Source organism: Anticarsia gemmatalis, chromosome 11, assembly GCF_050436995.1.
Source record: "Anticarsia gemmatalis isolate Benzon Research Colony breed Stoneville strain chromosome 11, ilAntGemm2 primary, whole genome shotgun sequence".
Classification (NCBI taxonomy): domain Eukaryota; kingdom Metazoa; phylum Arthropoda; class Insecta; order Lepidoptera; family Erebidae; genus Anticarsia; species Anticarsia gemmatalis.
This window is the reverse complement of record NC_134755.1, coordinates 2,726,889-2,741,582: the sequence shown is the minus strand read 5'-3', so window position 1 is coordinate 2,741,582 and position 14,694 is coordinate 2,726,889. Positions and strand designations below refer to the sequence as shown.

The 14,694-nt window shown below is 37.0% G+C and overlaps 1 protein-coding gene across 1 annotated transcript; it reads left to right on the top strand.

Annotated features, from left to right (window-relative positions):
- The first annotated feature begins 1,143 nt into the window (after positions 1-1,143).
- On the top strand, positions 1,144-14,549 carry LOC142976680 (soluble guanylate cyclase 89Db-like). The gene is made up of 14 exons (XM_076120177.1): positions 1,144-1,408; positions 2,401-2,478; positions 2,590-3,293; positions 4,540-4,733; positions 5,047-5,171; positions 9,239-9,370; positions 9,907-10,008; positions 10,319-10,482; positions 10,735-11,011; positions 11,279-11,422; positions 11,724-11,847; positions 12,162-12,271; positions 12,465-12,554; positions 13,277-14,549. Exons 1-14 carry the CDS (start codon positions 1,367-1,369, stop codon positions 13,376-13,378), a joined length of 2,388 nt encoding a protein of 795 aa, XP_075976292.1. The 5' UTR covers positions 1,144-1,366; the 3' UTR covers positions 13,379-14,549.
- Positions 14,550-14,694: the final 145 nt, after the last annotated feature.

The following is a 14,694-nucleotide window of genomic DNA, read 5'->3' as shown; positions in this document are numbered from 1 at the left end:
TATGTAAGAATTGTAAATGTTTTTTTGAAAAAAACTCTTTATACCGGGCAAAGTTGGGACGGGCCGCTGCTAACCTGTACGTTCAAATAAATATTAATCATGGAAGACTTTCGAACAACTATAGTCCAACAACTTAGTAGAGCCTTGGATGCAAGATTCGAGGCTGGCGGGGGTATACAAAATTTAGAATCCGGAAAATCAGGGACCAGTAGGCAGCTGACGATGGTCTATTTCACATTGGTAGGTACCTTATTTTGGAAAAACATAATTGACTAGCAATACAATCTCTCTCCGTTAATTTGAAACCTTCGTACTTAAAAACACCAATAATTATACACTATAAGTTTCAATGACAATAATAACTGATTTAATAGCTAATATAGATGAATGGTAAATTAATAGTGTAAGGCACGCGTCCTTCGAAGGGCGTCCAAACAGACAATTGACCTGAATGCGTTTCTCCGAACCAATTCAGTTCACTACCAACTGGTTGATTGACCAATCGTTCATATGACGTCATATTTGGTCTCATCATTTGTTACTAACTGAATTACTGTCGGTTATTAATGACTACTGCAAAATTTTACTCGGGATTGGTCGTTTTACGGGTAGTTTCACAGTTTAGGAATGAGTGACGGGTACCTATCGACTAGGCAAAGTGACAACAAATTGAAAAACAAATGTCGAAATTTCATCTATTTGATAAGCTGTCTGACATATTTATCTGGGAGTGATTAAACTAGAGAGTACTAACTATCATGAGAGTATTGCATTACGTTGGCTCTGTTTTGAATTAAATTGTTTCGTACTACCCTGTCTCCGGGAATTAATTAACGATGATGACTTACAATCATTTATAATCTACCTACTTGTGACAAAATTAAAGTTGAGAATAAACATCGCGGAAATTTAACCTTACGTAGGTAAGGTTAAATTTCCGCGAAGTTAAAATGACATAAATTGATCTTTTAACCAACAACAGTAAATCCAAAAACCCGAAATTCCTCCGCTCCTGCCATTTTAAGCAACGCGTTGTGTAGTATAATAAAATATCGTAATGTATCTTTCTATATCGCCACGGAGGGTGGTAGGCGCAGAATACTAAGTACTCACTCCCTTATCCGTTCAGTAGCAGCGCGAAAGCCTTACTGGATAAACGCTACCGAAGGCTCGCGACTTGTAAACAAAGTCATCTAAGTTGATAACATTAATCAGTGTTAATGTTTTATAACAACGTGGTTTCTCACTTAGAAAACACTTTTACAAAATAATTTTATCCGTTTTAGAAAATTGCTAAGTTAAGTTATGTTTACAGGAGATTTTAAGTCAATTTAATTTCGATTTAAAATTAAGTAAATACGTCAAAATGTACGGGTGGTTATTGGAGAGTGTCCAGCATTTTATAGTGGTAAGTAAAATCTTAATTTTAAGTTCAATTCAAGTTACTTTTCTGTCATTCCCATCCGCTACTGGGAACTTCGTAAAATGCTACTGAACACGTTGGCTGACTGTAAATTCCATCAGAGTTTATGAAGATTCTTTGTAAATACATACCTTATTATCGTTATGCGACGATTACAGTAACTTTAAGTGACAGTAATCGTTACCTTTTTTTTACATATTTACTTTGCGGATTTTCGTAAAATGTATCGCATACGAGTCCATTATAACTCGGCTAAAACTTCAGGGAGTAAAAAATAGATGTCTTTGAAATATCGCACTTAAGGCTCATTTACGAGTAAAAGAAAAGTGATTTATTCAATTTCATACTGTTCTCTATTTGCAAGTCGTATAACCTTGAATATTACTGTTTTATTAAAACTTTACCAAGGTTTCTTAGCAATAAATACCACACTGTGAATTTAACAAGCTCCGATTTTATCGGATAAAACATAAAAACAAAAATAAACACTAGTCTTTAACAAGCAAGTCGTGAAGTTCTTTAACTATGGGTGCAAAATGTTGAAATTAATAGTCTGTCGAACCTTGCGCGCGGAATACTAAATAGTTTTTATATTGTTCCCATCAATTATGGTGCTGTTACAACACTACTTTTATTTTTGTTGCTAATGTATTGCAAAAGTTTCTAGTTGTAGAATAAGTCTTAATTAATTGATATGAATGCAATGCTCCCGTACGCTTTTGCTTTCGGAAAGACGGAGAGATTTTAAGGGAGGTACCCGACGCGACTATACTTTAGATGGGTGCTAGCTTCGTTATATTTGGGTAAAAAGTTACCTTATTTCGGATGTTACGACAATAGTCAACTTAAATCGTTATTATGACAAATACAACGGGCTTTTTGGCTTTTTGGCGCTTCCTTCATATGTATTCACAGAGACTATAATTATAATCTATATCATGTAGGACTGTCTTACTCCTCCCTTTTTAATTCTGTAGGATGAATGTGGAGAAGAAATATGGGAGACAATCCTTCGAGAATCCGGCGCGAGGAATGCTGTCTTCAGTGCTACTCAAGTAAGTAGACATTTAAGTAGCGATCACCATCTATATCTGCTGCTACTTACTTTTAAATGAAAGTAACCAATATTCATAATACGAGTAACCACTTTGACATTTTTTCTTTAGCAATATCCAGACGCGTTAATGCTGCGACTCGCAAGCGCTTTGGCTCGACTACTCAGCAAAGACACAAACAGTCCCGCAACTTCTAGACCAAGTAGTCCTGCCCCACGCAAAACCTCACTAAAATCCAAACCGGGCTGGCGGAGTTCGTCCGTCCACACTGACAATAGGACACAAAGCTACAAGTGTCCTTTCACCGCTACAAATGCATTAACAGCCGTCACTAAAAAGGCAATCGATGCTTATACTTCGTCGGAAGAAATAAGACCTACCATCGCTTCATCCACTGGGAGAATCAACGAGGAAACTGAAGCAGTCTGTAAAGAATTCCACAGACGGAGTTTAGCGATTAAATTTGAAAGTCCTAGAGTGAAAGAGACGGAAGAAGCGATTCCTGAAACTGAAACAGCTGAGAATCCAACGTCTGAACAAAATGTGAGTGATGCTCCTGCGTCTGAACCGACTTCTCCTGAAAACGAAGGTGGTAAAAGAAGTTCTTTGAGGAAAGCTGCTCGTAAGACAAGCTGTACTGTAGCGTTAGATGTGTACAGACGTCGTGGTTCATTGATCCCAACTCGACAACGCCTTAACAGCCTCAGCATCGTCAGTGAGGACAAGCTCTCCTACTTGAGGGAAAAATTCGCCACTCCAGAGAAGGTCATGCACTTCTTCGGGAGATGTTTCGTGAAGTTTTTCAGTAATTACGGGTAAGTGATATCAAGTGGTTTTTCTTTACAATGAACTAGAAAAGCAAGGTAGATTCAACTATTGCAACTGCTTTAAAAGACTAATAATTCACGCAATGTATTATGTACAGACTTTTCTCTCTCTTCAAATAAACATTGGAAATATTAGGTCGTGGAAAAAGTCTTTTCGCATTATAGTATGTATGAACTTGTAATAAAATCTTTTCTCTACACAAAAAAGCTCGATATTTAGGTACCTCACGAACTTACTGAAAGAAAAGACTATTTCCCCGACCTAATATTTTTAAATTCGGGGGCATTGTTTACATTGTTATTTTTTCAATTTAATTAGAATCGCAAGGATTCTAATTAAATTGAAAAAATAACAATGAGATTTGCACATGCCTTCCAAATTAAACTCGAGCTTTTCTCTATTCTTTATCAGAATTATAATGTAACAAAAGTTTACATACTTTTCATTATACCGCAAACTAGAAATAACTATCGAAGATATGTCAACAATGCTCCTATCTTCAGCAAAAGCAGCAGTTCGAAAATACCCGCTATCTTTTATCGCTGGGTGAGACATATAAAGCCCATATCTTTTCATATTGTCCTATGAAATCCTTTTCGTAACATAAAATCTCATTGCCAAGGCCCAAGGCTCATTTATCGCGGGCCCAATAACCCTGTCACTCAAAATCATTGGGGCACATCGTGTTATAGCATGACACATCGTATTTGGTCAGTCATCGGTTATTGTAAAGGGTTACAAGATGGCTTCAAAAACGAAAATATTTTGTAAGGTCGTGAATAGATGTTTTTTTTAATTTCACATGATAGGTTCTCACATAGTTACTAGCTTATGGCGGTGTTTTTTTAACTGATTTGTTAAGGACAGTGCAATGATGTTTTCTTGATTCCTTTACCCCCGGTTTCTGAATACATTTAGCGGCAGTTTATCTATTCAATGCGTTTTAGCGGTTATTCAGCCACATAATTATGTAAACCGATTATTAAGTAATTACAGTACTTGATTAACCCCCGGTTTCTGAATAGATAAACTACCGCTAAATGTACCTCAGAACCTGGACATTAGAGGCAGTTAAGGTAACTGGCTATATTGAGAAATTTTGTATGCAACGACTAGCGCCTCTAGCGGACGCCGTACAAACTATTGTTGCAGTACATTTTAAATGTCAACCTTCGATACTCGATATTATCATATAACGAGTAGCTTAAAGAATTTTACGCGTTTTTTCTGCAGCTACGACAAGATGATCCGTGCGACTGGTCGTTACTTCTGCACGTTCCTTCAGTCGGTGGACAATATTCACCAGCGCATGAGGTTCACGTTCCCGCGCATGCGCTCTCCGAGCATGCAGCTGACCCGCGCACACCGGCACGGAGCTGAGCTGGTCTATAGCAGTGGACGAACTGGATATACACATTATTTAATGGGTACATTAGAAATTTCTTATTAAACAAAATGACGAAACTAATGCACGGTGGCGTGCTCCGCATCTTGGATTGCGGTGATTTATTCTCGGATTTGCTGTTTATTCTTCTGCTTTCTCTTATCAAAATTCTACAAAAACCGAGACCGACAAACGATCCATGAACAGATTTTTTTTAATTTTTCTCAGAAAATCAGTATGCTTACAGATTTTTCCTCGATATAATTTTATTTTGTTAATTACGTGTATCCTCAGTGACATATGATGTTACTTTTGAAGCACTTGCCTTGCTTTTCTAAACGCTAGTTATATTCCAGGTCAGTTGTATGAGATAGCAGAGGACATATTCTCGCTGAAGCTGAAGGTATCTGTGGTGAAGGAGAGCATGGAGGGAAACTATTACGTGGCGGTGTTGAGACTGGAGTTCGATAACAGCGATTATGTGAGTAAAAAAATATCCTATAGTAGAGTAGTATGTAGAGTAGAATAGTATACAAGAATTAAAGCGATTAATTAGTAACTATCAGTCAGCATACGACCGTGGCCTATGTAACCTGCGCCGAAACTTCAAGTAATCCAAACTAAAACATGCCATATTCTATTATACTATAGTGTAATGGCGGTTATTTTCATGGAGTACCCAACTGCCTACTGAGCAGGTTTGGCCCGATCCAGGAGTCGAACCCGAGGCATCTCTCTCTGCCCGGCAGTCGAATACCGCACCACAGAGGCAGTTATAGCAGGAGTAAAATAATAATGTTCTTCCTAGCTAGTGTCATTATAATTTTTTTATCCCAAGAGCAAAAAGTTGCGTAACTGACTGACATTCTATGAGTTAATTCATCTCAGATACTACAATATTCTAGTTATATTTAGCGTAGGCATTATGTTACATGTTTCACATATAATTAGGGGCAATTACGTGTCGTACGATCCATGTAACACGAGATAAGACCTTGTTCAGAGACTAATGGTTTATTTTAACTATATGTTAAGTTGGGAGCAACATTTCTGAACACATCTTTTTTATGAAATGTATGAAATAATTATATGGTAAATTAACTAGAATTCTTTTTTACTGTTAAAGAGTGACCCCTCCCTCATTACGGGAGGAGATCCGTTGCCCAGCCCCATTAATGGGTAATTCTTTTATTTTTATTTTACTAAGAGTACAATCATCCCAATTTCGTTAGTAATACAAATACGATTACAGACTTTTAGTATTTCATGCGCGTTTCAAAGTTTTTAGTTTCGTTTTCGAGTTTTAATTCAGTCACTTTTCTAAATAGCTACCGTCTCAGCTGCATATCCAATAGGTATTGAAAACTGAAGCCATCAATTTAGCTAACGATTAGTATAAATTCCGGCGATTCGATTAAAAACAATCGCAAATTAAATCTTCAGTGGCTCAGCTGTGAATGACCTGAGTCGGGCCATTTAGTTAAAAGTAATTGAAAAGTTTCAGGTGGTCTTTAACAAATCTATCTCTACCTAATCTAGTTAAAATAAATGCTTTTTAAAGTGAACTGTTTCTGTTTTTTTGTCTCGGATTCGAATCCATTATCGGACCAAAATTAAGTTATTCCTGATCTATCTTTACCTAATATAGTTAATGTAAATGCTTTTTAAAGTGAACTGCCTCTGTGGCGCGGTTAGTTGTGTATGCCTGCTGCGATGAGGTCTCGGATTCGAATCCATTACCGGGCCATGTTGTAGAATTCCGTGACTTGGAGATCGCGTAGAGCCATCGGACCTGCGACTGTTTTCGGTCCTTTCGCAAAGTAAATAGACTAGTACCTACCTTAACACCCTTGCCCAGCAGTGGGACAGTCATGGGTTAAAAAGTAAAAAGCTTTACATTTCTTGCTAAAAAAGGCTTATTAATTACCACCCGTTAATTGAATGCCTCAACTACACTATTACTAGACTATGAGCTAAATACTGAGAAGCTAACACTAAATTGAAGTCAATCAAACGAAACGTTTTTAACAATACAGATGAAACTTGAATGCTCTGTAAAATAGTTGTAATGAAACAATAGCATTTGTAATAGAACAATGTCCCCGATCTAGCTTTTGACTAGACTGAATTATTAATAAATATTGGCCACGCTCCTAACGGCCGAATAGCGAATGTGAGATCACATCTACATTTGTTAGACCACCGAAGAATTTGTGCGTAACATTGAACACTTTTTATGGAAGACATAAGTTTAGAAGTTTCGGTGGATTGCGGGATAAATGTTTAGAATAGCGAACTGAAAGTTTTCTTTAACTGCGTTTGGCGTACTTTGGCAGAAAAAGACGAAGTTAACTTTTCTGTTTTAATGAAGAAAGTTATCTGATTAGTTTGCTATAAAATTGTTCTAAATTGGTTTAAGATATTTGTCAATTGTAATGTAAATTTTTCGTATCTACACTAATAATGTAAAGCTGAAAAATTTGTTTGTTTGTTCACTAATCTTAGAAACTACTAGTTAGATCTTTCGGTTAAATAATAACTACTAGTTAGATCGGTTAAATAGTCAATGTGTTGATGTGGGCTTTGCAGCATCACGCTAAGACTAATAGAATTAGGTACTGTTGTATATCTGTAAATCTTCACGATATGACTATAAGAAGTGGAGAAGAACCAAAAAATATTAGGAAAACGGGAAAATTACTTAACACAAGTCCACGCGGACGAATTCGCGAGCGGCCGCTAGCAATAAATACTTGTAGAACTACTTGCAATAAAAGTAAAGAAGATAATAAAGGTACAAGGTGACGCAGAGGCAATAAAACACTAACAATAGACAGTCAGTCGACTGATTCGGTCCTAATGGCGCTCGGACCAACCACTCTGTACCTTAAAAGGTACTGTAATAATTGTTTGCATTCCGATCGTCACGTAACGACCGCACATGCGAGATAATCCTCTTTCAATAGTCAATAATCTAGTTTCTTATATTCAGATAAATATGAACAAAGGATAAACAATCCACCCCATCAAAAAGTTATGCGCTTTTCAGAAACTAAGTATGCGATAATTCTTACATTTTTGTAACCTACCTATGGAAACTTTACCAAAATAAAACTTTTGTTCCTGTTCATTTTTCACTGAAAGTGTAAAAGTAAGTAGTAAGTGTATGGTTGTAAATGTCACGGTTAGTAATGTAACTTTAATGGAGAAAAACTCTATGTACCTATACTATTTTGTATGAATTAATTATTCGACGAATCTCAAACACACAGTCTAAATTAGTTTTTGGGAAGTGCGACATGAAAACTAAGAAAAGATTCAATTAATACCGCTGAAATACTTAGACTGTATCACTTCGTATTCTGCGTAGATTGTAAGGATTATTTCCAAACCCTCCGAATCCTATAAGCCCTCAGATACACTAAAGCGCTCCCACAATTCCTCAGTCTGTTCACTCACAATATTCTGTTTTATTACACCCTAGTCTAGCAAATAAAATGAACAAGCCACACATTTACCTGTACAATTTCCCCAACTGCTATTTACTTTGCGAAATTAAGGCATGACCTTGAATAAAATATGAAGTGTTTTGTCTCACAGACTGGGTTACGTGTTTAATACATATGAATATGAAATAACTGTATTAGTGGGAAAGTACGTAGGTACCTATGTGTAGATATTTTTTTCTATGCAGTCTCTGCCATTAGATTACATTGCTGTGTTCAAACCATTGTATGTACCTAATACCTACTTAAATAATTGTTACTGTATATCGAAACGTATAATTCGACTATAAAATATAAATGGTCAGTATAGCTATTTAAAGTAAAACACAACTCAGTTTTTCTTTCTTAATTGAAACAGTTAATTCTTGCAATAAATCCAGACCTCTTAAGTTAAGGTCTACCTAAAGCATAAGTCGGCAGAACTATTGCTAATTCAGCTGGATTCTAGGCTCTTTATTGCTCAAAAACAGTCGTCTTTATAAGGAAAGACATTTCATATTATTATGGGTAGTTACGTAAGTAATGTAAGTATAAACAAATTCATTCATTTGTAATTCGTATGTCCAATTGGCGCAAACACTTTATCAAATGAATCTCCGCGGACATTGATCCACAGTTGATTACATTACATGCTCTTGCACCTACGTTATTCAAATATCTCTACTCCTTATATAATATGTATCTATAGTATACAAGGAATATCATTCGGCGTCTCGTCGATTCCCATTTGGAGTTACTTCTACACCTTTTATGGTTGAATTTTTACGGCGAAATGTGTCTGTGTTGCTCTTCAGTTTTATAAACAATCCACTCCGTCTTATTGATTCTGATATAACCAAATATATATTTTCAAATAAAGATGTTTTATCTATGTGTGTACGTATATTTAGAACTTGTAACTTTTACTATGTCAACCAGACAACTGATAAACATACTACGGTGGCGTTACGCTTATTGTGGCGAGAGGACCCCTTTAACCACTGCGCCGAACCTGCAAATTGTTTAAAAAGTAGTCACATTTTAAATCCATATTTCTATTCAGGTTCGATCGCTGATGCTACGAAAGAATTTACCATGTCCCCTACCAGCTGTTCCCGCCTCGTTATTGATGCAACTATTTCCGTTCGGAGTGCTTCTCGATAGACGAATGAAGATCCTCAGAGCTGGAGAAAGAGTATGTATAATAACAGCATTTACTAATAACTGTCATTTTTAAATAATAGTCTGCTATACTTGAAGGTGTAGATAGATGTATAAGAAACAGACCCATGTTCCACTGTAAATATCTTTGGTCTCGTGCTGTGCTTGTTGCCGTATACCGGACACGATACCAAAATGAAATAGCCCTTTGCCCGACTTGGGATTTTTAATATGCAGGCAACTTGTGAATAGAAACAGATACTAACCCTCATATTCCACGACCAGGAGATTCACTGCTTTTGTCTTTTATAAATATTTCAAAAAGCGCATATTCATCATGAAAATCATAAAGTTTATGAATGAATATTCCACTAACGGACAAAGACCTCTTAACTCAACATATTTCTAAATCAGCGGTGAGGTCCGGTCAGTTGCCAGTATTTCTAAATGGAGTGCTATCAGGTCAAAACAATAATACATCAACTGATTCAAATATGTGTGCATATTAATAAGAATTTATGTCATACTTGTTCCAAATTGCGGTATTTAATTGTTCATTTACGTTTACAGCTTGTGGCCGCTTGGGGAGGACCTTATAATAAGCTAGAGAAGTCGCCTATTTCAGAAATATTACGGCTCAGGAAACCGAAAGTGTCGTTCACTTGGGATAAGGTATAGTAATAACAAAATAACATGCATTTTAGTATTAAATTGTTCAGAATTTTAGTTCGTGCCATTGATTTACTATACCAATCTTGTCAATATACCATTTATTCATCATCCAAATCTCCATTCAACCGACTTCCAAGCTAAAATAGGGGAGTGTCGCAAAGGTTACCTACATTACAATAAAATCGAAAGCGCGAATATATTACCTTTTCTAAATATCATCTTATCTTAGATATATAGACCTTTAGGTATATAGATCTTAAGGAACCCTTAGTATAAGATAATATTCACCATAAGTGCTGGATGTTTTCAGGTGGTATGTATGCAGACAATGATCTTTGACCTGGAGTTGCTGCGGTACCGAGGAGGCCCAGCAGAGGCTAGACGTGGCTCTCACGGTGCACGTGCCATTCTACTTCGCGGACCCATATACCTGCTGGAAGAAATTGACGCACTCATATTTTTATGCAGTCCAATGTATGTAAACAAGTGTCATTACCTACTGTCATGATGATATGGTGTTTTTACTTACGTGTAAATTCTGTGCCCGCAACCAAATAATCGTCAACGCATTTTTGGGACATACTTGTCACTAAACTAGTACTATAACTACATTAAAGGAAAATAATACTTTTAATATAAAAAGTCATAAAAACCTATAAATTCTGATTTAACTATTCCGATATACCAAGTTAGGACTACTCATTCAGTTATCTATTTACCTTTTAGTTTCAACGACCTCGATGAGCTACGTCAAGCAGGTCTCTACCTCGCTGACATGAACGGTCATGGTCTCTCCAAAGAAATGCTTCTGCAAGGCTGGCAGCACCTCTCCCGTCTCGAACTGCTGTTCGAGAAAGCGGAAAGCAGGAGTCTTTCTCTTGAAAAGTCTTGTAGACTCTTAGACCAGTGGAAGAAGAGAGGGGACCAACTTTTGTACTCCATGATACCGAAAGGCATTGCAGATCATTTGCGGGCTGGGAAGGATCCTATGGCAGCGTGTCAGGTATGTAATTTAGAATTAAGTACTTTATACGCAGTCACGCACGGACCCTTAAAACTTACTATTTGACCAGTCTTTCTGAAATTTATATGAACTAGGCCACTCTATGTTTAACGTCACAAATCACGAGTATGTCCCTATAGTTATCAATCAAAGACTAGTCTAAGCTTTCCAACATTCTTTCAAGTAATATGACATCACAATAACCCTAAGTTACTCGACAATGAATATGCAGTCGCTAAGATGTTAGGTGCTACACGAATGTTCCAGGCGTTCGAGAGTGTTACTATAATATTCTGCGGAGTACAACTGGCGCAGGCAGACACTCGCGCTGACGTCATGCAGACCGTCGCCTACATGAATGATGTTTACTCCAGGATCGACAGGCTCCTGGACACTCATCGAGTATATAAGGTAATGCATATTTTAATGAACGAAACATTAGCTCTTATTAGAACTAAAGCCACCCTAAAAAACCAGTGGAAAGGCAAACCGTCGATGACTATAACTTCTAAACTCAACAGAAGAATACTCTAATAAGACGAACCACCAAGAAACGGTCAAGGAGATCGTGCCATCTTAATGTGAATTTGAGCCTACCCCGTCGTCGCTGACCGACTTTTGACACCCACTTCGTGCCTAGCCTATTTCATCATAGCAGTTATTGCATATCTCTGTCGAAAAAAATATAAAAACTTGTGCCTAAAACTTGCAGGTGGAGACAGTAGGAACAGTGTACATGTTGGTGTCGGGAGCGCCGGAGCGTCGTCGTGCCCACGCCGCCTCTGCCGCTAGCGCCGCGCTAGCCATCTCCAGAGCCATACCTGTCCTCACTATAGGTAACTCACCACATACCTTATTGATAAATAGCTCATAATTTACTAAAAGAAATATTTTTCCTGGTCCTGAGGAGTATAAACCTACTGAAATCAAAATCTGAGATGATTGAAATCCCGGTCCCGATTGCTATTTACGTAGCATATGAGATTGCTTTGGAATTTAAGCATACTGTCTGTAATAGCATACAAATAGCATAGGTACTATGATAGAGCAGGCCACGTCTCCCATTTATTAAAACAGAGCTCTTTTTTGTTTCTCTAGTTTTAATACATTATGTAAGCTTAAGAACTTATTGCTATTAATATTTGTACAGGTATCCACACGGGTCCCGTAGTGGCTGGAGTGTTAGGACTACGGCTTCCTCGCTACTGTCTTGTGGGAGACACTGTCAATACAGCAAGCAGGATGCAGACTACTTCTGAGGTATGTTCTTTGTATCACTCGCAGTTGTTCTTACCGTCACACTCGGAATAATGCCTCAACTTATATAGCCTCTATGATCCTAGCTACAGAAATCGTAAATGACGCCTTGTATTTATTTATTCTTCTATGGATACATATTGTCAAAATGATTATGTACAAGTGTCTCAAATCTTCAATGGATTTCTCGTTCCAGCCTGGACGCATCCAGATAACGGCTTTATCTGCAAACCAACTACCAGCCGGCAGGTTCAGGCTTAGACCTCGAGGCAAAATAGAAGTTAAGGTGAGTACCATTACATAAACATACGAAGGTACATTATGTCAATACTAATTACAAAACACTGTTCAAATGGTCACCCGACGATGTGACCTAGCACGTAACGCACGAAAGTCGAGCCCCCAAATTAGAACCCTCAAATTACGTGCCTTGGATTTAAAATAGTCACTAACAATTTTCAAATTGGCAATCCTATCAGTTCCCAAACTAGTCCCAGTCGACAACTTCGTAGAGATTGGTGTGCATGGTGCCTATCGATCCCCAAACTGCCTTACTATAGTCCGACGACTTACTAGAGAGCTGTGAATCCGTGGTGCGTGAGATGCGCAAGAAAACAAAATGTTGAATTAGGAGTTTTTAATTTTCACCCGCAATCCCGAGGCGCCCATAGCCAGTTGCGCTCACCGATCGATAAACGATCTGTGGGTTAAGCAACCCTTGGTGCGGTTATTCCATAGATGGGTGACCGCATAGTGGTATTTGAACTGGGCGTCTAACCATACGATAAGAAGAAGACTCGCAATCCTATGTAGCGGACGGTTGCCTGTTTTTTTACAGCTACGTATCGTGCGATTATACCTAAATCTCTTTAGGACCCCTAATAAATCGTAAATTCTGAGGCTCTTTATAAAGCTGTTGGACTTTACGTACTAATATGCTTTAGTTTACTTACTACGAGTTTACAGTTAGTAAAATCTCCGAAGACTTATAGTGTTGTTCTATTTTAGGGTAAAGGAAAAATGGAGACTTTCTGGCTAGAAGGCGAGGTGGAAGAAGAGGAACAAAACGAAGCTCTACAGCTATTCTCTGCTATTTGTGGCGATAACTAGCAGACATAGAAGTGTTTAAAATATTTAACTTCGGTTTCACCACTTGTATAAGTGTCAGTTAGCATAACAGGTGTAATTCAGACAGTTGTTCTAAACATTTGCTCTATATTATTGCATATTGCACACTATAAACCTATTTTAGTTAAAAAGCTACTATAATATGTTTTCTCTTTTTCATTTCGCTAGGGAGTGAAAGAAACCAAAAACTTTATAAGCCTTTCATAACTTTATATACATATTTTTATTAATAAGAGGGTATATGTATAACTTGGCAATAAGTCGTAATCTGGCCCTTATACTATGAAAATACCGTGGTTGTCACAATCCTTAAGATCCATTTACCCTGTGTTACGCCAGTAATAAGATTCACACTATGGGATACCTACCTTCTAATATATTTTTGTGTCCTATGAGTATAGAAATACAGTCGGTATAACTACGTTTATTTTAATAAATAAAGTATATCTTTAAGTCCAAGTTTTCAATGACATTATCGTTTAATTTGTCAATTTATTATGATATAACTATATAATTATTTGTGACTATCATAGACTTGAAACCGATTATATTATCAATAGAGATTCTATACTTCAATCGGTATCTTTTTAATACTATGATAAATGATAGCGCATTGTTTCATGTACAAAGTACTAACAAACACCTGTTCCAAGTACTTACTTAGTACAATAGAGAAGTAGGTAAAGTCGGAACATACCTACTTTTGAGACTGTCCCGTACCGTAAATAGTCATCCATTTATTATCTGTAACGATTCGCGAGGGTCGACTATATTCTTGCAGTAAATAATTCTTGATAATTCTCATCTAGGATCCCAAAAAAGATATATTAGAAACTACAAAATAACGTTTTTTAAAATGGTTAGATAATAGTAGGACTTAGGCTCTACGCACACAAGGCTAATACAAAGACTAATATTGTTGACTATCTATCGGAGATTTGAGTAGCCTTGTGTATGAAGGAACTTATTAATTTTACATTTTAAGTATGACGTTATAAGTATTGAACAGGCGAAGGAACTCGGTTGAAAATATTTTTTTCTGCGTTGTAGTCGTACGTAGAAAATTTAACAGATGGCGCTTACAAAACTAAGATTTTTATTGTAGTAATCAGACTTAGGAGTTAGGACTTACGCTGCTCTCTATCAATGATTTTGTTTTGCCAAGATGAAAAAAATCCGAAATTTACCAATTCTTTTCGTAAAGTGGGCGTAGGTATAATGCATTATCTATTTAATTACAGTGCAATATAGGTTTAAGGATAATTACTATGTGTATGTGATAAACAAAAAAAAAACAA

Excerpts from the sequence above, each read along its gene's own strand:
- LOC142976680 (XM_076120177.1), top strand. The coding sequence starts at position 1,367 with ATGTACGGGTGGTTATTGGAGAGTGTCCAGCATTTTATAGTG. Across the intron at positions 9,371-9,906 it reads TCCTCAGAGCTGGAGAAAGA|CTTGTGGCCGCTTGGGGAGG; the intron begins GTATGTATAATA and ends TTACGTTTACAG. Across the intron at positions 11,423-11,723 it reads ACACTCATCGAGTATATAAG|GTGGAGACAGTAGGAACAGT; the intron begins GTAATGCATATT and ends TAAAACTTGCAG.